This window comes from Hippoglossus stenolepis, chromosome 15 (genome assembly GCF_022539355.2).
Source record: "Hippoglossus stenolepis isolate QCI-W04-F060 chromosome 15, HSTE1.2, whole genome shotgun sequence".
Classification (NCBI taxonomy): Eukaryota; Metazoa; Chordata; class Actinopteri; order Pleuronectiformes; family Pleuronectidae; genus Hippoglossus; species Hippoglossus stenolepis.
The window spans coordinates 218,240-245,290 of NC_061497.1; the positions used below are offsets into that span (position 1 = coordinate 218,240).

General features: G+C 40.5%; 1 protein-coding gene across 1 annotated transcript in view; it reads left to right on the forward strand.

Moving 5' to 3' along the window:
- Positions 1-27,051, forward strand: part of LOC118122607 (CXADR-like membrane protein) — a 48,376-nt gene that overhangs the window by 4,483 nt on the left and 16,842 nt on the right. Inside the window, exons 2-3 of the mRNA XM_035179438.1 lie at positions 21,286-21,446; positions 25,588-25,786. Coding sequence (XP_035035329.1) covers positions 21,286-21,446; positions 25,588-25,786 — 360 coding nt within the window. The remainder of the gene's footprint in view (positions 1-21,285; positions 21,447-25,587; positions 25,787-27,051) is intronic.

Genomic DNA, 27,051 nt, shown 5'->3' on the forward strand with positions numbered 1-27,051 from the left:
CAACCAGGGCTGACCAAGAACCAGGGGATAGTGGGGTGAGGTGATAATCAGGAATTTGAGGATTTCTTGGTGATTGCCAGAAGTGATCAGGGTAATGGGTAGGGTTTGGTGGGTGCTTCTAGCCAGGTGTCTGCCATATAAGGCATTCACCTCTCTGGTTTTAAAAGTGGGGTGAGAGGGATGTTGCTCTGCGACACCAGATTAGAGTCTATGAAGTTCTCGTCGGCGACAGAGCGTGTACCGTGTCGGAGCGAAAGCAACCTACTGGCTGCCTCCTTGCCCCTAACTGGGTGGTCAAAAACGTTTTTCATCTCAGCTTGGAATTGCTCAAAAGATAAAACGGCTTGCGAGTCTCGTTCTGACAGCGCCGTGGCCCACTGAGCTGCCGGACCCGAGAGCTACAAAACCTGTTTTAACTTGATCAGAATTGTACATGCAGGATTGATTATCAAACACAAGAGAGCACTGGAGCAAATATCGTCTGCAAGACCCCAACTTACCGGAGTAGCGTTCTGGTGTGGGAATGTGGGAATTACGGGAGACAACAACAGCGGCGTTGGGGCTGACTGTTCCTCTGAAGATGGTCCGGGAGATGAGTTGAAACGTGCGTGGAGTTGAGTCAACATGGCACCAACGGAGTTCACTGAGTCAACTAATACTTTGAGGGTCTGGTCGTGTTGTCCTAGCAGGTTTCCCTGCATCGCTATGGCATGGCGGAGTTTGTCTGACTCTGCAGGGTCCATAGCTGGCCAGTTCGCTCTGTTATGCTCGGGATGTGTTTTAGAACCCCAGCGCAGAAATAGAACAGTGAGCACGAGTCAAAATGGAGAGTTCAAGGGTGTTTATTTTTCTAAAACGCTGGATCTGAGATGTGGTAGCTGAGGGAAAATATATCTCTGGGAGGTTGTCAGCAAAGAAGGACGGCAGGAGGATCAACAGGTGAATCCTGGAGGAGACGAGGAGAAAACACTGTGAGAACAGTGTATAACAACACAAGAAGGTACTCTGATTAATTTAAGCAGAGGGGCCGTGGACGAATCACTACCACGGTAGTGATGAGGACGAACTGGCGATACCTGGGAGCACGACCAGGGTAGATATCCTGTTGCTGATCAGCTGTCCCTGGCTGTGCCTCCGCCGAGTCATCAGGGGAAGATGGCACACACCTGCAGAGGGGGGAGAGACACGGGAAGGGGGAGAGAAACTGGGGGGCACAGAGGAGCTGTGACATTCTGTGGGATGAGGCTCTGTTTCAGGCTCAGGCTGAGTAGAAGGACCACTGCAATGTCACACATGACATTAAACAAAGTGTTAACTATGAAACATTATTTTTCCCTCACCAGCATCAAGGGGGACACACTTGACAACTGTATGATGGTTCTGGTTGGGTTGCCGCTGTAGCTGGTTCAGGATCAGCTAGAGTAGAAAGACCTTCAAGCAGACATATGAGATAATATATAATAACCAGAAAACGTTTATCTTATACTGACATACTGTATATCTGCAATGTCACACAAATAACACTGTTAGTATAAACTATGTAACCAGCAGCCATAGTAGGAGAAACCTGGGAAGGTGGTTTGGTTGTCACATCAGCTGGGGGCCCACTCAAAAATGTCAACATAGCTCCTACAGGAATACAACCGAAGCATACTATTACTTAACCAACAAGGCTTGACACTGAATAACCCGTTAAAAAAAAAAAACTTCCATTTGTTCATTCACAACTACAAAATGTGTCTTAGCTTTGCTGTTTTTGTAATAAGAAATTATGTCTGGTCGCATAAATCCACTAGTAATGGTTACTACAATGTCTCTTGATAATTTTGAATCTAAGGTTTTGCATTGATCATAGCTCTCAGCCTACACAGTCTATTGGTTGAATGGTAGTATTGACACTGTGTCAACACTGTGCTTGCTGTCTGTAGGTGCATTAAGTAGAATGCTCACCATGAGCACTGAGCGCATTTTTGAACCATTTAACGTCCTGCTCTATCTGAGCGATGAGCAACTTCCATCATGCCCTATCAAACGTAACGAATGCTAGACTTAATATTGTAGCGTGACCATGGAGTGGAAATTTGTTGGAACAACGCCACCTGGAGGAGTTTCACCCCCAGGAAATTACTAAAGCTAATGGTGAAGTCACACAGTTTCATCAATTACCACAGGGCATAAACGTCTACATTACTCCGTACCGCTGCATGTAGAGCATGCGGTGAGCAGTGTGGAACAGCTGTATCCTTGAGGAGTTGCTGTATGGAGGGTTTTCTGGGCCAAAACTATATATATATATAAATAAATAATTATATAAACACATAACTAAAAGGATAAATAAATGAATAAATACATAAATAAATACATAATTTTAAATGCCTAAATAAATGCCTAAATGTGTATTTATACATTTATTTATTCAGAACAAAATAAAACTGTCAACTTCAGTCATCAAAAGTCCGGGGGCGGGTTAAAGCTTCTGATTGGTTTGTGAACAGTGTTACAGACCCAGCAGGCTCAACCAGTCGATTCAGCTCTCTTGGATCGAGCTATGAGTTTGGTTTGCACTGTGAAGCTACAATCCAGCAGATGGAGATGAGGCAGAAAGAAGTCATACGATTCAAAATATTTATAATATGGTCTTTTTTAAATGATTATCATTTTATTATTATTTGGGAATAATGTAAATACTAGACATTCTAATCTACTCTCTAAATAAAATTCGAGATATATAACTAAATGTATAAATACACATTTAGTCATTTATTTAGGCATTTAATTATATAATTATGTATTTATTTATCCTTTTATTTATGTATTTATATAATTATTTATGTATTTATATATATAGTTTTGGCCCAGAAAACAATTCATAATACTGTAGGTTGAGAGACTGTGGTGAAATGAGCCGAGCACACCGACACGGCACGTCAGAAGAAATAAAACTTAACCGCTGGTCTCGAACATTAACGTTCTTAGGAGGAATGTGCACGGACACATTCTCTTCCTTGCATCCCTCCACACTGCAGTGTTTCTTCAGTGTTGTTTGTTGTGGTTAGCCTGTGGCAGCTAACAAGCTGCTAGATCAGCAACATGTCTGTCGCGTTCGGTTTGAGTTGAGTATCATTGCGTGTTTAGTCTGCAGTGCATTTCAGGGGTCTTTTTCCACAGTGGCACCCAACGTGGGGCTCAAGACTGCCAGAGACACTGACCTATCCTATCAGCGAAGAGCATATGGCAGCTGGAGGTTCCCCAGAGGCAGGTGGAGAGGTGGACAATGCTGCTGGAGCATCTGCTGGCCTGGCTCCTGTTCCTGCCTGCCGCACAGCGCTGAAGCCGGTGGCGGGCGCGGCTCCGGATCTAAATCCCCTGCCACCTTTTGAATCAAGGGAGAGTTCATTGGCTAACTAATCTCAGCTGTGATCAATCAACTCTCCCTGGTTCACCTGGAGCTGCTCTCTGAGCCCTATCCACAACGGTTAATAAGGTCATGAAAGTTGCAAACATTGCAATGGAATTTAAAATAATGTTTAAAATGAGAGACCAAGTTGCAAGTAGGTTTAAATCAGTGAGCCCTCTGAAAGTGGCTGAAACGCTGAAATCAGTGGGTGATGGACTGGAAGCAAGAATTCTTGCAAGTGGCCAAATCTTGGTGGTTTGTAAAAATGTTAAGCAATTGGACAAAGCCAAGAAAATAGGAAAAATAAGAGGAAAAAGGTGAAAGTGATAAATTTAGAGTTAACACAAGATGTTAAAGGTGTAATTTGTGCAGTTTGGACTGAGATATCAGAGAAGGAAATAAAGGAAAGTGTTAAGGGAGGAGAAATAAAAGATGCTATGAGATTTCCAAATGTTCCTGTTCTGGTCACTTTTACTGGTTAGGTTCTTTGAGAAAGAGTATTGACATTGGTTGTCTGGAAGAATTATCCTTTGTGGTGTGTTGGGACCTGGTATTTGTGAACTACAGTTCGTCAGTACATGTGGAGGCCAAATCCCGAGCACATGTTCCTTGTTCTGAAGACAAACCAGAGCCTCCAGAAATCAGTCTCCCAGGGTGCTTGAAACGTCACACAGAGGTGTGAAAACCGACCAGAGACACAAGTTTCAACCACTATTGGTCACTCTGGGCCCCATGACCCATGAGGTCACCAGGCCAATATAAGCCCAGTTCTCCCCCCCCTTCTTCCTCTTTCCACGCAACCCTCCGAGAGGAGGTCACCTCTCTTTCTGCTCAACTTCAATGGAGGAGAGGTGCAGCATTCCACTCACCAAGTGAGGGAAACCTCCTCCCAATCCAAGCTCTACCAACCTTCAAGCAGGCCTGACTGGAGCAGACTTGTAAGAGCCACCATGCCTGCGTGTGTGTAGTTAAATATTAATGTTGGTTTGATATTTTCTTATATTATCCGAGTTTGTAGTTTTAGTTTTATACAGTTAAAATATAATTTGTATAGTGTGTCTGCTATATTCAATTATATTCTGTTTTGGGCGCTTTTTTGCGGCTTGTTTGCGACAGTTGAGGATGTGACAGTTATTGAGCGCATGAAGATCGTGGTGAGTGTGGAGTCTGTTGAGTGGAACGAAATAAGTTTTTGACCGTGATAGCGTGACATCATGATAACGTGGAAACGTGAAATTGGGACATCGTGACACCGTGACAGTTTTGAAAAGACGGCATCGCCAATTCGATAAAGGATCGTTAAAAGGTGTGTCTGTAATGTGCTGGAACGGAAAATAAACCCTTTTTCAAGTTTTACCTGCCTCCTGGAGTTGTGTTGACATTGGGTTCTCACAACAAGGCAAGATCTATATGTTGGACACGAGTCAAACTCAAGAAACACTCCGCAGACATAATATAAGTGGCCTTTGTAATGTGGAACGAAGTGAAACGGCCACTACAAGACTGCTAAAACCTTTCAAAAGGCAGCGCCACGAGGTCCTGCTTAACAGCCAGCACAAGAGCTGCATCGCACAGCAGAACTACAAAAACAGGAGCCACAACCCAGCAAGACGACTTCACTGGACTTCGAACAGCACAGTGACCTTTTTTTCCTTTCCATGGAAGGGTAACACAACTGGGCTTAATAATTATACTAGGCTAAGCAAAGACTGTTTATTCGATTCCGTGTGATGTTTATAAGTTTGATTTGTGTTGCTGTGATATTTTGGTTACAAGTTATTTGAAAGTTAATGTTAGTTATGTTATGCTCTTCAGTTTTTCCTTGCATGCATCTAGTAACTTTCTCTAATTTGGCACCAACACACACACACGCATATCTCAGCACCCATCTCTCTGACCCCCGCCAAATGTCGTAAAAATACTAGGGGGGATGGTTTATTGCCCTCATAGGGGCCAGCCGCCATTTTGAAAGCACACTCACTCACACAGACACACACACGGATACTCACATACACACGTTTATATAGTAAGTACATCTTTAGTAATTTGTGTTGTTATACTTTATTATCTTCAGAATAAATGTTTTTCTTTCATAAGTTTTTTCATTAATGTTGCATAAGTGTGAATTTTGCCAACCTCTACACTGTCAAGAACTCTATATCCTTCAACTTAGCTAACTATCTATAGGGTAATTTTGGTTATAGTTCTTAATTTAATTGTTAATCAGAGTTCCAAATTTGTAGTTAGTACTTTTATGAGACTTAATCAATAAATTGGCTATCTTTTCCCTTCCTTTGAAGGGTGGTGCCCGAGGTAACTTTAATCAATTAAAGTTATTATTTAATATTAGTATTTTTAATATTAATATTTAATATTTTATTTTGATAACCAAATGTATTGAATGCCGAAAGGCACACCATTTAATGGTATCACGTTTAATGCATTATTGCACAACAGGTGCTTTAAATCCCTCAGATTTGGACACATTGCGATGTCCTGCAGGGAAAGCTGCAGGTATGCAAAGTACCGGGGAATTCATGATATTGGAAGCTGTAAAGTGACACTCCCGAATTGTTGTAATTGTGGGAAAAATCCTTTGGCATCTTCCTTGGAATGCAGTCAGTTTCAGAAAGCAAAGCAGATTCAAGAAGTCAGAAATCAGCACGAGATATCCTATGCAGAAGCATTAAAGAGGGTGGAAGGCCGTAATGGTCCCACTGTTTTGAGCAGATAATCTGCGGATGGACCCCTGCTGTCTCAGGAACATTTTCCAGCTTTAGCAAATAGGGATACAGTCACATAACGAAACAAAGCCATTTTAATTCCCTTTATTGTAGATGTGGTATTTGGTACCAGACAAAAAAAATCAAGGTCGGACATAATTCGATTTGTGGAAGAAGAAGCGACGAGTTGCAGGAAGGGTTGATAGAAGGTGAAAAGTTGGATGATGGTGACTTCTTTGATGATCAAGGTGATGTTTGGTTGTATTTTGATGCAGTGGAATGCCACAAATTTGATTTCCAATGGGCAGGAATTCAAAAGATTTGTTTGGGACATCGAAAATAAGCCAGATTTTATGTGTTCAGGAAACTTGGCTGAAACCATGTTTAGATAATGGCATTCCATTGCGAAATGATAGATCTGACAGACCAGGTGGTGGATGTGCAACTTTTATTAGATCAGAAACTCAGTGTAAAATAATAACAGCTGATGATCATCTGGAATGTTTGGTCACTGAGGGTGGGAGTTCTCAAGGGAGAATATCTTTAATGAACTTCTTCCCCGTTGTGGGGTAACCAGATGAGGGATAGTAATGGATCTGTTATTGAGGAAATGTTAGATGGATGGAACATTGTAGTCATAAATGATGGTAGTTCATGATGGTGATGCTGAGGCAGAATTGAATAAGGAAAAAGCTAATATTTTAAAGATGTTTGTCAAGGTGTTACAGGAGGTCCATAACTCTAAATCTCAGGGAGAGAAGGCAAATAGTTTTAAGAGATGAGCAATGGAAATTATGCCATGAGGAGGTAAATAACTATCCCATAAATTGGAATGAAATAATATTTTTTTTCTTTGAAATAATTACAAAGTGCAGTTAAAGCTGGGTCAAATTATACCCCAGGCCAAGATGGAATAAACTATGAATTAATCAAACATTTAGATCACATTGTGTTAGAAGAAATGTTCACCTTGTATAATTAATTACAGTTGGGAAAAGGGTAAGTTACAGATAAAATTGAAACATGCAGTCTTGATTGTGAAGCCAGGAAAAGATGCAGTTGTTCCATTTTCATATCGGCCAATAGCTCTGACATCAGTAATGTGTAAAATAATGGAAAGGATAGTTTCAGATGGTTTCTTGAAACAAATGTTTTTTTGTTCAGTACCAAAAGGGATGTAGGAACGGGAGAAGCACTATGGATTCTGTTACCATAAAAGTTCAGGTTATTAAGAAGGCCATGATTTGTACGGAGGTAGTAATAGGGGTGTTATTAGACATAGAAAAGGAGTATGACACTGTGTGCATGGATGGAATTCTTATTAAACTGTATGATGCAGGTATTAGAGGGAGAAAGCTTTATTGGATAAAGGATTTTTAAAATAATCGATCCATTCAGGTCAAGGTAGTCTTTTCTAAAACTGCTAAAATTGAAAATGGTACCCCTCCAGGATCAGTTATTTGTCCTATCTTATTTGATATAATGGTAAATGACATATTTAGTAATTGTCACCATGGATACGGATTGTCTTTATTTACAGATCATGGTCATTTGGAGGAGGGGGAAAACTATTTCTAAACTGGCTGTATAAATTCAAAGGGCTTTGAATCTTGTGGAGGACTAGGGAAAGCCACAGACTATGGCTTTGTTGTGTGCTGTGACAGCTAAATCTGTCCTTTGTAAACTGGATAGGATTCAGGCTAAGGCCATTATATTGTGTGGAGATGCTTTTAGAACGACTCCCAACCCTGCTTTTCTGGTGGAAATGGGAGAATCCCCTTTAAGAATCACGAGAATTAGATTGGGTCGACATTATTGGTTTAAGTTCCAAGCACTGTCTTTCCACAAATTGTCTATTGGATGAGTCCTGGGAATTAGCATGATCAAAAGGAAAATTAAGTATTTTCTGTTAAATACAACATCTTTCCAAAAAAATACTAATTTAGAAGCGGATGTGAGGATTTTGTGTGGTCTCCTGTCCCTCTCTGGCTCCTCCCAGAGCTTCAGGAGGCCTTTTCCTTGCTTGATTTCATAAAAAAACAGCGATTGTAACTTCTCATTTATCACTGTTAATTAGGGATGAGCGAGTGCACCATTATCTGTATCTGTATCTGTTCAACCAACTAAATTATCACTCGGCTCTCTGTCCTGCTGTGGAGCCTGTGCACGGCACGTGGCTCTCTGTCTGTATGGCCGTGCTGGGTGCACGCTGACTCAACCAGTGGACCCTGAGAATATATGATCATAGATAACAATGTTACACGTTAGTATCCCTGTGGACAGAGTGGCTGTGACAACGACAAGATTGCGTTGTCTGGCGCTGCTGGCGCAGCAGCAGTGAACTTTTTCATTCATCACGAGTACGGATATTGACACATTTTACTCGGACGGTACTCGTGCTTGTAAAAGTTCAATATCCCTACCGGATACTCATTTCATCCGAGTATTCGGCTCAACCCTAGTAGGTATCAGTTCAAATTACTTCGAACTTGAAGTTCAGTTGAGACACTTGGTTGACACCACAGCAGCATGGAGGCATGTTATGTTTTTTCTGTTGTTTTATTATGTCTGAAGATAGGTCACTAATCAGCTACGCTGTTTACCCCTGAAACTCCAAAAGTCTTTTGCGAACTCAAACACTTCTCACTTCTCTGGACTCAAAATAAATCATACATTCTTCGTGAGGTGGCTGATCAAATTTTGTGCCAAGAGTTCAGAGTAATAAAGAATGATCAGCAGGCCAAGCCAGAAATGCTGAGACTTGGAAAAGGTGTAATTCACGGGCCTATAATTCACCAAAGAGTGAGAGAGTAGGAGGGAGGGGATAAAGTATTTCAAAAGGGATGGATGAAGGGTTTTTGAAGGGTTGATGGGGTCAAGTTGGAGTATGGAGGAGGAGGTGGCGGAGGAGGGGAAAGATGGAAGGCTGCATTATGCAGTCACTGGTGAAAAATCAAAACTTCCAGCTAGCATGAGGCATCTTGCTGAGTCCAAATAATAAATGAGAAAGGGTCAGACAGTGTTTGGGGTCATGCCTGAAGGCAGTGAGAGGCAGAAGGCTGGGCAGGGCAACTAAGCAGCCACATCATTGAGATCTCTTCAATGTCTCTTCATGTTTGTTTCCCTTCTTGTCAAACTGCTCATGAACACACCACCCACTGTGGCAATGTCAAATGACTTCCTGAGCACCAGGAACATTAATCATGCTGACAGAGAGTCACAACGAGAGAGAGAGAGAGAGAGAGAGAGAGATCACAAGAGATCTCACTGATGTCACACATAAAAAGGTTTTATTATGTCACAGTCAGATCAGGTCCTTCCAGGTCTTCTTAATACAGTGGAATCTGCTGATTAGTGACCACATTTGGCCAAAATGATCACTATATGTGGTTGATTTCTATGAACAAATTGCGTAGTTTCTGTTTGACTCACACACACAAACACTGACTCTGCTGCTCTCTCTCTCTCTCTCTCTCTCTCTCTCTCTCTCTCTCTCTCTCTCTCTCTCTCTCTCTCACACACACACTGACTCAGCTGACGTCGCTGAGCTACAGTTTAAACGTTGATTTGTTTGAAATGACGCCATATTATCAACACTGATCATTACATAATGGCCGTTACTTTTCTTATTGAGTAAAATTTTTCTTCATAGCTGTGCATTCACCAGCTTGTCCCGCTCTCTTGACACAGACACATACACATGCACTCACACACAGTGTCATCAGACTCAGACTTGGTAAAAAAAACAACAGAATTTGTAAACTTAGACAATGTTGACTTCAGGGGCACAGAGTCCTGGATATTTTTCCACAGCCCAATTTGTTTTTCAAGCTAACACGTTTCTGAAAGTATATTAATCTCTGCCAAGAAGGTTATGTTTTCAATAATGTCTGATTGATATTTTTAAGTTTATTAAATTTTTTTGCAGGATTAGAAAATAAATACTGAACAAATTCAGAGGGATGGGATATGGGTCAGGAACACATTTTTTAATTGCATTTTTCAACATTTTTTCTCAGGAAATTATGTTTGGATCTTTATGCAAACAATCAGACATAATTCCGCCGAATGAGGATTCCCTCAGGATTCATTATTCATCAAGTATTATTAGTGTGTGACACTTTTGAAATTATGATCCTGCAGTGTTTTCTTCACAGTTATCTCCAAAATTATTTGAATGAAATCACCATCTGCTGTTTTAGTATCAGAATATTGGATATATTAGGAGTTTTTCCATGACTTACCGGGGATACTCATTCCAAATGACATACTGCAGACCCTTCCCTTTTATCTTGAAGGTCTTAGCTCTTCTGCAGTACAATTTCATATTTCTGAGAATATCCAGTAATTTGTATTGCTCTTTGAAGTTTGACTTTGGTCTGCTTTGGAAACAACTACATTCTTCCTAAACATAAGCCAGATGCAGGGTCATAGCATCCAAACCCTATTTCCATATGGATTTGTGGACATCTTTACCCTTGAATGGTTTAGAAGATAATCCTCTCACCATTATTATCAACAACCCTGACAGCAAAGTCATCATGTCAGCCTATCATGTCAGTGAAGGCAGCCCTGCTGTCATCTTTGTGACCCCTGACCAAGGGCAAATTTTTGTTGGTTGCGTGACAAGACAGTGACAGTGCTCTGACTAAGTCTGCTGCTACAATGGGGAGACTGCAACGGTGATGTTCGCAGTGATGATGGTGATGTCAATTTGACACTGACATGTCACAGCTGTCCTCATTAAAACCTTCTGAATTTTAAACAGACCTTACAGCTGGCTCTGCTGCGAGATCACATCATTAAATAAGGGATGCATCATTTCAATACAAGAGGTCACAGAAACACAGATCAGTGTTCAGGAACAGTGTTCATGCACAACACTGATGACGACACTAGGCAAATACAAAAGGAACAATATTAGCTTGCCAGTAGTAACAAAGGAAATCTTAGCCATCACTATTTTTGCACATTGTATGATGTATACAGAGAAAATGGAACAAGAATAAACTCAAACTCACCTGTACTTAAAATCGAGGTCTCCAATGACCCTTTCTATTAGGTCCTCGCTATCACTACTCTGTGCCACTGGTGTCTTAGGGCAGCTGGGGATGAGCGCCTCTGCACTCGGCGATGAAGTGGTATCTATGCTGCTCAGCAAAGCCACAGGATTGGAAAGGTGGCTCGATCCCCTGATGGCATTGCACTGTTTGAAGAGGCACCAGCTCTGAAGATCATTGCCACTCTATTGTGGTCAATGATCTGGTGTTACCTCTTCTTTATTGCCTTTAGTTTTGTATTGATTTGTACCTTGCTTCTAATGAAGCCTTCACAAAACACATCAATGCTGTGGACAGCAACATCAAGTTCACTCAGGAAGATGTAAGTGGTAGAAGTCTGGCCTTATTCGACTGTGTAGTGAATATTGAAGGTGATGAAAGCCTCAACATTGAGGTATATAGAAAACCTACACACACAGATCAATATTTACTATTTGACTCACACCACCCACTGGAGCATAAACTGGGGCTTATCAGAACCCTGCACCATCGGACTCAGTCTCTGCCTACAAGGGCCGACGGCAATGAGAAGGAACAAACACACATCAAATAAGCATTTAAAACATGTGGTTAACCCAACTGGGCCTTTGTCAAAACCACAAAACAGAGAAACAGAACAGAAAGGGAGGAAAAGAAGGATCAATGGAACAATGTTGTGATCCCTTATGTTGCTGGAGTATCTGAAAAACTCAGGAGGGTTTTCAATAAACACCATATCCCAGTACATTTCAAGCCTACCAAAACACTGGGGCAGAAAGTGGTACATCCCAAAGACATAGGCAGAGCAATGTAATATATGTAGTGAGAAATGCTCAGACCTGGGGCCTCATTTATAACCGTTGCATAAGCACAAAACTGAGCCTGAAACTTGCGTACGCCCCTTCTCATGCAAACATTGGGATTTATAAAAACAAACTTGACGGGAGAATGTGCACACTTCCACACAAACTCTGACCCATGCGTATGAACATTTTGGAGATGGGGAAATCATGATGCAGAGGTGAGGTGGTGAACTGAAGCAGATTATTGATTCACTTAATCATTAACATTAAAACCAACAGCGTAATTTGTGCTCGTGTGACATAACTGTTCCATAAGAACGTTCAATTGAATAAGATACAAAACAACTTGCAGCAAATTGTGGCTGTACTAAGTCATTAATAGTTTTTAATAATATCTTCTATCACTGTGGTTGTATCATCAAGTCCGAGTGTGTTTAAAATCGCTGCAGTGAACTTGACTGTGCCATCAGGCGCACAGAGCTCACTGCAGATCACTCACTAAAATAAAGAGAAACTATTCACATTTAAACTTCTATTTCCAAATAATATCCCAGAGTGGGGGTTAGGATCCACTGATGTGTAAAGTAATCGGTCCGATTGCTCTAAATATGTAAATACTGCTGTGACACTCGTGCGTAATGCTGCGTGATGGGTGCTAGCGAATGAAAGGATGAGGAGGAAATGAGGATTCAGCGATCACAAAGAGTTTTTGTCCCATAGATTCTATAGATCTGTGATCTTGGATCTTAGAGTCCAGTATCACACAGATCGACCGAGGAACCAAAACATCTCAGCACAAACATAAGTATATAATACTAATTCTGTTATATTCTACAGGCGATACATAAAGTTCCCTGACATTCTGACAGTGTGAAGCGGTTATTTATTTGCTTCCATCTTTGAATTGGATCTTTTTTTATTTCAGGCTCCGTTCTCTCTATCGTCTTCACTCTCACTTACTGTTTTAGCAGCAGCAGCAGCAGAGTATCAGTGTATTTTCTTTAGTAATGAAATCACTGCTGTCCCAAAAAAATCGATTTTCACCTCCACCTCACTAACAAACACCTCGATGTCAGTGTCAGAAAGTTTTGCTTCCTCTTCTCATCGCTTGATGCCTGATCTACTAAAGGTTTGCGTGTGTTAAAACGTGTGCAAACTTGATTTTACACGCAAAAAAAACATGCAAGCTGATCTACTAACGGTGCGCAGTGAGGATTGCGTGCAGAATAACATGCGCTGTCCATTTAGTATGTTTGCCTTAATGAATATGCAATTTCGGGCGTTTCTACGTATATTGGGATGAGTAGATGCAAATACTTTAATTTAGCTCAAGCATTGTGATTTACAAAGCCTGAAAATAATTGCGTGCATTGTGACTGCGTCTATATTTAATACGTTTGAAAGGTAGGTGCTAATCTGCACAGTGTTGCGCACAGATGGCTGCAGCCAAACAAAACTGAGCATTCACAGCCACAAAACAACAGAAAATTTACCTCAAGCCTAAAGAAATATTTACATTGACATTCATTATGTCTTCCTATTTCCCTCTTTTTGCCAACATTACATTTTTAACTGGAGTTTTTCTTTCTCGCAAGTTGCGCTTGTCTCCAGTGCGTTCATCTCCTCGAGTGAGCTCTCCTCCCTCTCCATTCCCTGGCTGCTCTCTTGTGGGACCACTTGTATTGAGAGACCTCACCACTGCCTGAACCCCATCTTGGATCCCTCTTGCCAGGGCACCGATTGGCCCTCGTCAGACCAGATACAGCGCTGACCAGCTGCCTGGTGTGCGCTACAATGGCGCGAGTGTCACGCCTGAGCACTCATGCCACAGAAAGTGAACTGCACCTGCTGCTCAATATTGGTCATCTCTTCCACCGCCCCCCCACCTGTTTTATTAGCCAAGGTTTTATTATGAGCTACTTTTTCTTTTGTTCTTTTTCTTATGTCCTGCCATCTTCTCTGTATTTCATCTGTTGTTCTTTTTGTTTTACGCACAGCATTTACCTTCTCGCAGATACTCTCCCACATCGCGTTTCTTTGAGTTATATTAATATTTCTTTGCTGTAGCTCAACAACATGTTTGTTTTCCTCTTCCACCAACACCTCCAATTCTGTGGTACTACATTTTGCGGTCACTCTGCTCTCCATTATGCTCCATGGCAGAAACCATTTAAATACTACTACCTCTAACATGTTTGCACATGCTATTATTTACGTAATTATTTTTAGTAGATCACCCGCAAAATGCCCACAAACCAACGTGCAATCTGTTATAATGCACACGCAATTTAGCACTCTTTATTTGGGATCTTAGTAGATCAGGCCCTTATTGTATAATTTCAGGTAATAGTAATTCCAGTCTTTTACCTAGTATTGAAGAAAAAAGCGTATAATCCTGATTTAGGAGGCTCACAGGTCTGTAATTAGAACAGTCCAGCCCATCTCTACCCTGCTTTGTGATGACTGTCGCGACTGCCCCCCGCCAGGGGGGGGGGGGTTCTCCCCTTTCTGTAGTACACAATTCCCCTGTTAAAAGATTGTTTTTTTTATAAGTTTTTCCTTACTCTTGTTAACTCTTGAGGGTTAAGGGCAGAGGATGTCGCACCTTGTTAAAGACCTATGAGGCAAACTGTGATTTGTGAATATTGGCTCTACAAAAAAAATTTGATTGATTGATAATTAAACGTCCTTAACAGAAGGGGAGTCAAGGTTTCTCTATGCACCTTGTACCACTTGACTGTGAATTCATGCATCCCAGGACTTTTATTGGACTCGAGTCCAGTAATAACCTTATTCACTTCCTCACTTGTAATTGCTGCAGTTATGGCGTCATTTTGGATGAGATACTGTTGGAAGGTCAATCCCCCAAAGCAAAGATTCTGCCTGACCATCATTATCTAGTTTTTTGTATATAATTCTTTATAGAAAATCTCAAAGCTTTTGCTGATGCCCCCTCAATCATATTTAATTCCACTGTCCTGGGGGGTCCCTTATCTTGTAAACAGTTCTCTCAGCTTGTAGTTTCTTTATCCTGTGGGCCAGTTATTTTGTTGACTTTGTGCATAAGATATTTTTAAGTATGTTTCGTGATTGAATATCATTTATTTGAGTTTTTATCTGAAGCATTTCTTTGTCAAGGTTGGGGTCCATAATCGCTTTGTGTTGCCTTTCTAGCCTCCTTAATTCAGCTTCTAAGTTAATAAGGTCCTGTGACTTCTATCCCCTCAAACCTTCCCCCTGCCACCTAAAACATAGATGTTTAGAATAATGTTGGTACCGGTAAAAAAGCCATAACAAAAAAAGTGGTATGTCAAGGTCCTAATGGAAAAACTTGACATTTGCTTTTAGACTAAGCGGCAACAACTCGAGCTGAGCAATGAAGCCTATGCAGAAGTGCAAAAAGCTGCAGATCACTGAGTGGCCACTTGAGGCTGACTCCAAGAAGGAGTCAATTCCTATTGACTCCCATGTTAAAAAGCCCGACTTTAGAGCAGAATTAAACCTGTTTACAGCCTCGATCAAAAAATTGTTTTAGTCTCAATCACTAACTTCTTCCTTGGGGGGTGAATACTTTTATAACTCGCTCATTTAGATGATATAGAGGTTGAAATTATGCATAATTATTATCGTCAATCCAGCTTCTCGCCTGTGGTCTGCTCGGCTTCACCTGAGGCTAATCCTCGTCATTGAACATGACCCAGTCGAGTCTGTGGAGAAGGTTTCAGTCACATATCGGATAAATAATATGATTTGTTGTTCGTCTGATTGTCCTGACAGAGAAGTTAAAGACGTCTGTGGTCCAGGGTCTGTGGTAAGTAAATACAGTATTTTATTTATGTGTTAGCAGTGATTAGCAGGTATCGGTGTCTCTGTACCTGGTTTGTTAGCTTAGCTCCGCTAATCAGCCAGCTAATGAATTAGGCTTAGGTTAGCCTTCAGGCTATATACCAGCAGTAATGACGATGCTAACGGGAGCGTATGATTGTCCAGTACTGTTATTAAACTGACACAATACTGAGTAACTTTAGTATTAATGTCATATTAGATTATGAGTTTGTTATTGCGGCTGTACGGTAACGTAACGTTGAATTTAAATAGTTACATAATATTACCACAACCAACACAGATTATCATACTGCAGAAACAGATTTACTGTGATCGACTGAAACGTGAATATTTAACGTCACATGTGCATTTTAAGAGCAGCTGTTTAAAATAGCATTACGTCTCCTAAAGCTTTATTCAGAGTATTGGTGTTGATGTGTTGTAACGTGTTAGTGAAAACTAAACTTGTCTGCTACATTCAGTTTTTACATCGTTAATCTTAAACAGACTTTACTGAATCAACTGAGTCATTCTTGTGTTAAATAAGTGAACATGCAAAATTATGTATTTGTTTGTCACATGAAAATAAATTATAGTAAGTGTAACTTTACTAGAATCGACAGTCACATAGAGAACCTGAGGCTGATGTCCACCACCCATTTCCTAAGCTAAAGTGAAGTGATTCTGATCTGATGAACTTTGAAGTAATAACCTTTATTTTTATCATGTAAGTCTGTGAAAGTGTTAGTCCAGCAGCACATGTATGAATTTTAGTTTTATATGTCTGTGTTGAGTTTTCCTCTAGGTGACTCAGACAGCCTGCACCCGTGGATGTCCAACCTGAGGAGACAGAACTGGACTCCAACCAGACTGACCACTGAGAGTCATCACTTCAGCACTGACTCCTGTTTGCATAACTTATAAACAATCAAAGCAAAGTATTGTACATAATCCATAATGCGGAAAATTATACATGCAATAATTTGAATCTGGAAGAACTCCATACTGCACATTCATTGTCTGTATTCAAATACATATTTGAATTGAACATTGAATATCCACAGAATATAAGGACACCACAAACTTTGTTTATAAGTAACAGCCAGTTACTCTGCAATAATGACAGCTGTGCTGACCATGTTCTGTCTCTTATGGCAAAGAAGAAAAATTAAAAAAATAGGATTTTATCTCAAGTGTATCAAATCAGAGTGTTGTGGCTACAGATTTTTTTAACCAACCATAATGGATATAGAAATTAACTCAAAATTATTCATGACACTTAGCAATGAAAATATGATCGATCATTCTTTATAAGTTTGTTAGTTTAATTTCTGTTTGCTTATTAGCAATATGGTATAATTTGATTATTTTTAAAATTATTATTATTATATATAAGAATGTCATTTTTTACTTCTGTGATTAAAGTGATTGTATATAATTTTTGGTATTTGTGGTTGTTATTCATAGGGCGCCATACCAGCTAGAAATGCCACAGAGTATCTGCACTGTACTTGTACATGCCATTGACAGCCTAGAGGACTACACAATTGCTTGCACTTTTATGGTACAATAGTTCACTTCCCTGTTTAAGATGCTTTTGTGCACCTTTCCCCCTCTGAAAACAATGTTTAACTCAATCAGTTTTATGTTTGTGTTTATGACAAATTAATGCTGAGGTCATCCGAACTTCAACTGCAACTTGCAGCAATCACATGCATTTTCTTACAAGAAATGCAAATTCTACTTTTCTTATCTTCTTTTCCAAGGACTTGCACATTTGTTCCAGTTCTGAGTTCCACAGCAGGATAACTATATAAAGGGTGATCACAAATTAAGACAGTTTAAGTCCTGCTGTTAATTATATAGGATGTTAGTGCAGTATTTTTTACTCTTAATAATGTAAGGAATTCAAGAGACATTAAAAAAGTCTGGGGAGTTCTCCACCAAAGTTTATTCAAAACACTTAGTAGAATGCAAAAAGGGAGTGGAAGAAGGGTGGGTGTCTTCAAAACGTAAATTACTGCTATTAGGCCTATAATGCAATCTCATCTGCAGTTCTTTACAGATGTAGCACATTTCAGTTGCTAAGCAAACATATATACCTATCTAAAAATAGTAATGTAATATTTACTTTGACAAATTACATCTACCTCAGAAGACACCAACCTTTTTTTTAAGATGACATGATTCTATTTTTTTTACTGTTTACAGACATATGTTCTGTGTAGGACATCCTCTTAACCTGGGTTGGAATGTACATATTGGGGGGCTAGAGTAAGTTAGTTAGTTGTAACTTTATTGAAAATGCATTTTTTTTCTCCCACGTTTTTTCATGTCTTGATGCTTATGCCTAAAAGTTCTAGTTTTCTGTTCTGCCGAGTTTAGCTGTTAGCTTAGTAATTTCCCCAGCAAAAGCACATAGTGTGGATACTGTTATTGTGGGACAGGGTTTAATCCAGTCAGGATGAGTCAGAAGGGAGCAGAAATGAGTGACTTAATGATGTCGTTGTCTCAGGTATATTTTATTACTTACTTTATTTTATACTTTTCTTTCTCTTCGATTTTTGTAATGTTACGGGTCTAACATGCGAAGTGCTACATTCAGGGGTGTTAAACTTGGGTTAAACCATTCCATGAAGCATAAGAGAGTCCTGACACACATCAGCTCAAGGTGGATATTGCCATCCTTCAGGAAACTCACCTAAATATACAGTATCTGACGCTGGATGAGCTGGTGAAATCATTCAAAGTTTAATCTAAATCAAGAGGGGCAGCACTTCTTATCAAGAAACATGTACCATTTATTTTTCTCAGACTGATGCAGATGACATTGGCCAATATGCTATTGTCACAGGCAAACTATATAGCACCCAAGTTTTTTTGGCCAGTGTCTATGGCCCAAATTGGGATGAAGCTGCATTTTTCACAAAATGTTCCTTTCGGTTACCTTATTTAAATGCACATCATTTGATAATAAGTGGCGATACGAACTGTGTGTTAACCCCTAGTCTCAATCGTAGCTCTAAAGCAGCACTTTCAATCCTGCTGTTCCTAGATACCTTTGGCATTGCAGATGTATGGCATATATTCTTTCTTCTCAGTGGTTCACATAACGTTCTCACAAATTGATTATATCCTGATGGATAAGTAAATGGTTTTGTATTTATATAGCGCTTTTCTAGTCTTGATGACCACTCAAATCTCTTTACAGTACAGTTTTTTACATTCACCCATTCACACACACATTCATACAGTGCATCTATTAGCAGCACTTTGTTGTTCTATGAGGGGCAATTCGGGGTTCAGCATCTTCGGCATGCAGATGGGGAAGACTGGGGATCGAACCGCCGACCTTCAGGTTGGCGGACGACCGCTCTACCCCTCAGCCACAGCCGACTAAGTGGCTCCTTCCCTCAGTCCTGAAATGTGACTTTCGTACGATTGTAATTTCTGATCACGCTCAACTAAAGATGCAGCCTAGTGACATGGTTAATGTGCCAATCTCATTTCGCCATACCTGAGAGGAGTTGTACAGTTGTATGGCCTGGGGGATGAAAGACCTCCTCAGTCTGTCTGTTGAGCAGGACTGAGACAGCAGTCTGTCCCTGAATGTACTCCTCTGCCCGGTCAGTGCGCTGTGCAGGGGGTGGTCTGTGTTGTCCATGATGTCCAGCAGTTTGTTTAGGGTGCTTCTTTCTGCTACTGATATTAGGGATTCCAGCTCCGTGCCCACCACAGAGCCAGCTTTCCTCACCAGTCTGTGCAGCCGCGTAGCATCTCTGTTCTCCATGTTGCCTCCCCAGTGTTGTGCAATAATGCATTAAACGTGATACCATTAAAAGGTGTGCTTTTCGGCATTCAATAAATTTGGTTATCAAAATAAAATATTGAATATTAATATTCAAAATATTAATATTAAATAATAACTTTAATTGATTAAAGTTACCTCAGGCACCACCCTTCAAAGGAAGGGAAAAGATAGCCAATTTATTGATTAAGACTCATAAAGTACTAACTACAAATTTGGAACTCTGATTAACAATTAAATGAATAACTATAACCAAAATTACCATATAGATAGTTAGCAAAGTTGAAGGATATAGAGTTCTTGACAGTGTAGAGGTTGGCAAAATTCACACTTATGCAACATTCATTAAAACAACATTTGTGAAAGAAAAACATTTATTATGAAGATAATAAAGTATAAAAACACAAATTACTAAAGATGTACTTACTATATAAAGATGTGTATGTGAGTATGCGTGTGTGTGTCTGTGTGAGTGAGTGTGCTTTCAAAATGGCGGTGGGCCCCTATGCGGGCAATAAACCATCCCCCCTAGTATGTTTACGACATGTAGTGGGGTTCAGAGAGATGGGTGCTGAGATATGCGTGTATGTGGGTTGGTGTCAGGTTCGAGAAAGAGCGTAGAGTGAAGAGCATAACACAACTGACATTAACTTTCAAATAACTTGTAACCAAAATATCACAGCAACACATATCAAACTTATAAACATCACACGGAATCGAATAAACAGTCTTTGCTTAGCCTAGTATAATTATTAAGCCCAGTTGTGTCACCCGTCCATGGAAAGGGAAAAAAAGGTTGCTGTGCTGTTCGAAGTCCAGTGAAGTCGTCTTGCTGGTTTGCGGCTCCTGTTGTAGTTCTGCTGTGCGATGCAGCTCTTGTTGGTTCTAAGGCAGGACCTTGCGTCGCTGCCTTTTGGAAGGTTTAGCAGTATGTTCCAGTCAGGCCTGCTTGAAGGTTGGTAGAGCTTGGATTGGGAGGAGGTTTCCCTCGCTCGGTGAGTGGAAAGCTGCACCTCTCCTCCATTGAAGATGAGCAGAAAGAGACCTCCTCTCGGAGAGTTGAGTAGAAGAGATGCTGAGTTGGGCAGCCACCCTTCTCCTCTCGGAGGGTTGCGTAGAAAGAGGAAGAAGGGGGGAGAACTGGGCTTATATTGGCCTGGTGACCTCATGGGTCATGGGGCCCAGAGTGACCAATAGTGGTTGACCCCCTCTGTCAAGGGGGTCTGTATTTACAGGTCCTGGCCACCTCAATATCAGCCCCCTCAATTGAGACTGGCTGCAGATGTAGCCTGATCCTCAGGATGTCCACAACCATTTCTTTGTTCTTGGAGGTGTTCAGCTGTAGATGGTTCCACCTGCACCTGTGTGGCATATGTGCCCTTTGGTTGTTCTTGTGGGTGGGGGATGGGGGTCGGGGTTTCCATTTCCATTTGGTCAAGCATGTAGATATACAGTGAACTTACAGAGTTTTGTAACTGAAATCCAGAAATAAACCTTGTCAAAGACAAACCCACAAACCTGATGTGACTGAACCCGATCTGAACATCATTTCAACATTTTTGTCTACAAATTAGTTCCTGAAAGCACTTCAATGTATTCTTTTTCCTACAGACAGGCCTCTGTGATTTTTACTGTATTAATACTCTTTTATTATCTGATGGAATAATCTTGACTTGAACTGTCTCTCTAGTGGTCCTGCTGGGTGTGTTGATGACATATGCCCAGATGGAGATGAAGAGGGTTGTTGGAGACAATGCCACGCTGCCCTGCCACCATCAGTTCTGGGTGGGAGATGACCCCACTCTGGACATTGAATGGCTGCTCCTGAAGCCAGCCAGCAGGCAGAAAGTGGTGAGTGTCTCTTAATGCAAGAGGTCAAATGTTTATTCAAGATTGAACACACTCGGCTGATATTCATTAGAGATTCATATGTATTTGCTGGCATCATAAAACATTCAGACGTCTTTATTTTTGTGCATGTTGTGTCATAGATTTAATTTTAAATGGATAGAATTGCAAATTTTCAAATCTATACGGACTCAAATAATAACAATAAAGTGATAATGTGATTCTAGAAATGTTGTAGATTTGTATTTATTAAAAATCAAAATCAGTGTTTTTCTGACCCTGAATACACTGCTTTGTAGAAGCTTCAGCAGGTACAGTCTCAAATCTTCTTGGTTACAGTCTCTACAAACGTCACACACCTGCATTTGGGAAGTGTAGAAATAGTTAGTCAAGTTCAGTATATTAAGGGGATGAGAGCCAACGGTCAAAATTGAAAGGCATTTATTAGACATTTTGTCATCTATTTCAAAATAAATATAATAACAGAAATTATTTCCTTAAAAACAACATGGAAAAATCTGCAGAACAAATACAGCCACAAATTTAACCCAGCTGGACTAAGTGAACTCTGAAGTCTGTGCTTGTAATCTTACACTATAGACCTATCAAGTGAAAGTCTGCTGAGGAAGCACAGCTAGCCATAGCTAAAATAAAAAAAGTTAATGTACTTTTGATTCTTTCCTGGCTGTTATATGTAAATGAAAAATTGTGAATGAACTAACAGTGTGGTGATTTAATTAGGCAATTTAAGGAAAATAATGATTTCAATACAAATATAAACATTTTCTGTAGTTACTTCCATCTGTGTTTGTAGGGCAGAGCAGAATGCTAGTCCTAGTACTAAAATATTTTACATCTATTTAAAATATTGGCTATGTTCAGAATGCAGTAATTTAAGTTGTATACTAAATAGATGAAATACAATTATTAGACACAATAAGCATAAAGAGACATGAGACTGGAAGGGATTGTGTTTTCTCATCAACAAGATTATTATGTAATTACAAAATAAATCACAATCACAAAAAAAAAAAATGAGTCTATAAAGCCTACATCAGGCGTGGGGATTGTCTGGTTTCTGTACTGTATCTGGCCTGCGAGGCATTTCATAAATCCACAAACAATCCTTGAATAGTGACAACAAATTTTCATTTAGCTGGTGTGTCTATCTATTTGATCGAATAGTGTCCGATGAGTCAAGGAGCGAGGTTTACACCCACACACAAAAGCCCCGCCCCCACTCACTCACACAGGGAGAAACAGACAGTGAAGCAGAGATGAGAGGGGAGAGTCTGTTAATATGAGCGAGGCGATAAATGTGGAATAGTGGAAACAAAAACTGTTCAATACAGGGTTTCCACTACGGACCACTTATACAAAACGATTCATGGTCAGATCATGATCATGATTTGTTCCGTGTTGTCTCCTGTACCGTGTTCTCCCTCCACACTCCTGACCTGTGCTCACTTTACACTGTAGCAATCAACACAAACACCAACACTAATCATTAAAGTAACATTATTTGCGCACTCTCTGCTACACACAACATGAGACGCAAAGAGGCGCCCACAGCCAGGACATCAGTGTTAAAGTGACTGGAATGATCCGGATTCATGATCTGAAACCATTGATTAATAACTAAATAAATGTGATTGTCTGTTTGTGCGAAGAGCAACATACAGACACAGACACACACAAACAAAATCCTAGGTGAAATGCTGGAATCCTAACTGTGGGCCCGGAGGTGGCTCAGAGAGCACCTCCATCTGGACCAGAGAATTGATCAGGGCAGCTGAGGGCTGTTAGCTTGATCCTCTGGAACAAAAGGCAGCAGCAGAGCTGCCAGAGGTGAGACATGGAGACACATGGGAGGAACATGAGAAAAATCTCATAAGAGGTGCTCGGAGAGGGACTGAAAGAGTCCGAGCTGAGCTGTCACATCAGCAGAAACTGCTGGACCCTCTAAGTTGAGTTGGTTCCATTTATGTTTGTTCCTGATTTATAAAAGAAATAAAGAATGTTAAAATGTCAATGGTTCGTCTCTGGTTGCTGTGGAGAGACCCTGGTGGCATTGACCTGTGCCACACTAACCTAATACAACACAAACATAAAGCTAATCTAAATCATAGGTAACCCTCCCACCCAGTTTACTGAGCCGGTAACATATATCCTGTGCCAAATGTTTAAGATTTATTTAAGAGCAATTTTGTTAACAGCCAAAGAGTACATTTTATTTATTGTTTTGATACAATAAAATAAAACAATAAAATAATGTATGACAATCATTTCTGGGACAACATAGCATCCAACAAAATTTGTTGTCGTAACAAGCCTACCTTAATATTTTTATTTTTAGTTAAGTTAATATAAGTTAGAGGTTTCTTGCACAGTCCTAGGCAAAATTGGTATTGTACAATGAAATATCCTTAACTGATTCGATATTGAATTAAATCGAGATCTAGTGAACCAGAATCGAATTGATTTGGGAAACCATCCCTAATTAAGAAATTAGCAATGTATGGGAACTGTCAAGAAAAGGTTTAATAGGTGTATTATTGACGTGCCAAAAGGCGCACTGAAACATTTTGGCGACAAATTATGTGCACCAGTACAACCAATGTACAAAGTTAGGCTGGAGCCCTGGTGTGATATATGTATTAATAATAAACAATAACTCAGTATGGCCCTGGAAGGATGTTGTAATAATTAAAATGGCCCTTGATAGAGAAAAGCTTCCCCACCCCTGGCCTACATTATCTTACCGATGCATTCCTAGCCTTCTGTAATTGCAAGTTGTGTCATGATCTGCCTCCTGAGGAAATTCTTGTAGGAATTCTCTTTATTTGACTTCCTGTTTTAAATTGGTCATGTCCTTACTCTTGCTGTCATTTTAGTTCCCGGTTCCCCTTGTTTAACTGGTACTTACCTGTTACCTCATTAGTCTTGCACCTGTGTTTCTTTCCAGTAAGCCCCCAATACACTGCTCAAAGACTTAAATGAACAGTTTAATCACACATCAGATCTTGATGAGCAAATTATTCAAGTTGAAAATCTTTACTGATGTAAATAGTATAATATGTTGAGAACAAAATGATGTAACAATGGTCAATGGAAACCAAAATCATCACCCATTGAGGGCTGGATTCAAAACTACGCTGAAAATCAAAGTGAAAAATTGAAATTACAGGCTGATCCAACTCATAATGTGACTCTGCGTGCCTGTATGCACTTCCGATAATGTCTGGCCATGCTCCTAATGAGTTGGTGGATGGTGTCCAATAAGTGCTTAATTGGATTTAGCCACATGAGGCCGGGCATTGTCCTGCACCAGGAGGAACCCAGGGCTCACTGCACCAGGATATAAGGTCTGACAATCAGATTTCATCCTGGTACCTAACAGCAGTCAGGGTACCGCTAGCTATGACATGGAGGTCTGTGCAACCCTTCAAGGATATGCCTCCCCAGACCATCACGGACCCACCACCAAACTGGTCATGTTGGATGATGATACTGTCAGCATAAGGTTCACCATGGCATCTCCTGACTGTTTCACGCCTGTCAGATGTGCTCAGTGTGAAGCTGCTCTCATCTGTAAGGAAAACAGAGAGCCAGTGGCGAACCTGCCAATGCTGGTGTTCTCTGGCAAATGCCAATCGAGCTGTACGTTGCTGTGCTGTGAGTCAGGTCCCACTAAAGAACGTCGGGCCCTCATGCTGGACTACCTGTGCAACCTGATTGGGCTGCAGGTACCGCCTCATGCTACCAGTAGTGACAAGGACACTAGCAGAACACAAAACTAGAAAAGAATCAGTCAGGAAGGATAAGGAGAGAGCAACTGCCTGTGGCCACCACATGCAAAAACATTCCCTTTTTGGGTATTGTCTTGCTTTTGCCTCTCATTGATTGATTGTCACTTTGATTAGCATTTTGGTGAAATTGATTCACAATCACTTGTGCTTCCTAAATGGACAGATTGATATCCCTGAACTTTAACTGACTTGGTGTTATACTGTGACGATTAAGTGTTTCCTTAATTTTTTGGGCAGTGTATATTCTCTGCTTTGATCATTCCCCAGTGCCTTGTGTGTCTGTCTTATCTTTACCCCATTACAAACCCCATCACTAATTTCACTTCCCCCACCAGGTGATCACCTACTTCGCTGGACGGGTTTTTGATCCCAGTGAAGGGGAGCACGGCCATGTCGCCTTTGCTGGAGAATACTTAAAAGGCGATGCCTCTCTGCTGATCAGTGACTTGTCTATGATGGACTCAGGAGAGTACAGCTGCAAAGTCAAGAATGGTGCACAATACCACTGGAGCACAATCAGCCTCATAGTGCTCGGTAAGAGACTGACAGGTCTTAGTCCAATAGGAGAAATTCCACACAGCGAGGAAACTCAAGAGAACTCTGTACAACTGGAGGTGTCATAAAATCCTGAACCCACAGCACACTGTGGTACACCAACGTGTGAGTTTGAAAGTTAACCTCTGGAGCTCTCATTCACTTACTTGATTCTCTATAGAATGAATTGTAGCTTACATCTTCTGTGGTGCTCTCTCCTAATGAGTGAAGCAGATAAAATAGGTTAATTATGCATCAGTAAAGAACACATCAGTTAGTATTTCTAGCAGTGCCCGTTTGGAATGGGCTGTATGCTTGGCCTGTGGTAATGCTGACTGCAGCTTTCTTTCTGAAAGTGTAAAAGTAGTCAGCAGGGCCCTGAAGCTTTATTCACAGTAAAGTGAAACTTGACTCAGTATGCAGAGCCCAGTTGCCATTGTCATAGACCCACTGTCATGAACGTGCTGCTCTCATGATCGACAATGCCACAATGAGCACTGGTCTCCTGTTAATTCAAAATCCATTTATTTTGAATGTATTTTATGTGACAATCATGCCAAATTCAACACTGCATTTCCTCAATACACATGAGAAGCCTGAACAAAGATTGCATTAAAGGTTTTGGGGAAATGCGAGGTACACACAGACAGAAAGTAAAGCGCTTTGAGTGGTCATCGAGACTAGAAAAGCTCTATATAAATACAAACACAAAATACAAATCTCATTGTACAAAGCTCACTCAAAATGGGCAGAGATGGTACAGCAAAACTTCTCAAATTAATTTGGAAGAGCCGCCTCCTCAATCAGCTGACTCTCATTGCATTCAATGTTGGTATTAAATGTGAAATAGGGAGAAACACATCTTTAATACAAACTTCCATAAGAAGAGTAAACCCCACTTTAGAGAATACATTACTGGTATAAACAAGTACCAGCAGACTTAAGTACACATTCAAATAATTGTTTAAATTATTATTATTAAGAGGCGACTGGATCGTAACACGTTATGCATGAAGTGAGTTCTCACAACCGTGAAAATCCCCTCCTAACTCCACTGGAGCGATCTTCAGGACTTACAGAAAGGTTTTACACCAGTTTTCTCACTTCTCTACACCAGATGTCAGGAGTGCTGAGTGCATAATAAGCCTCGCTCTCCTTTCCAACCTTACTTTCCAAACCAAACCTTGTAGACCTAAAACAAAACTTGTAAGATAAAGATCTGCCAAATTCACATTTCCAGTGTGATATGCCACTATTTAAATAAA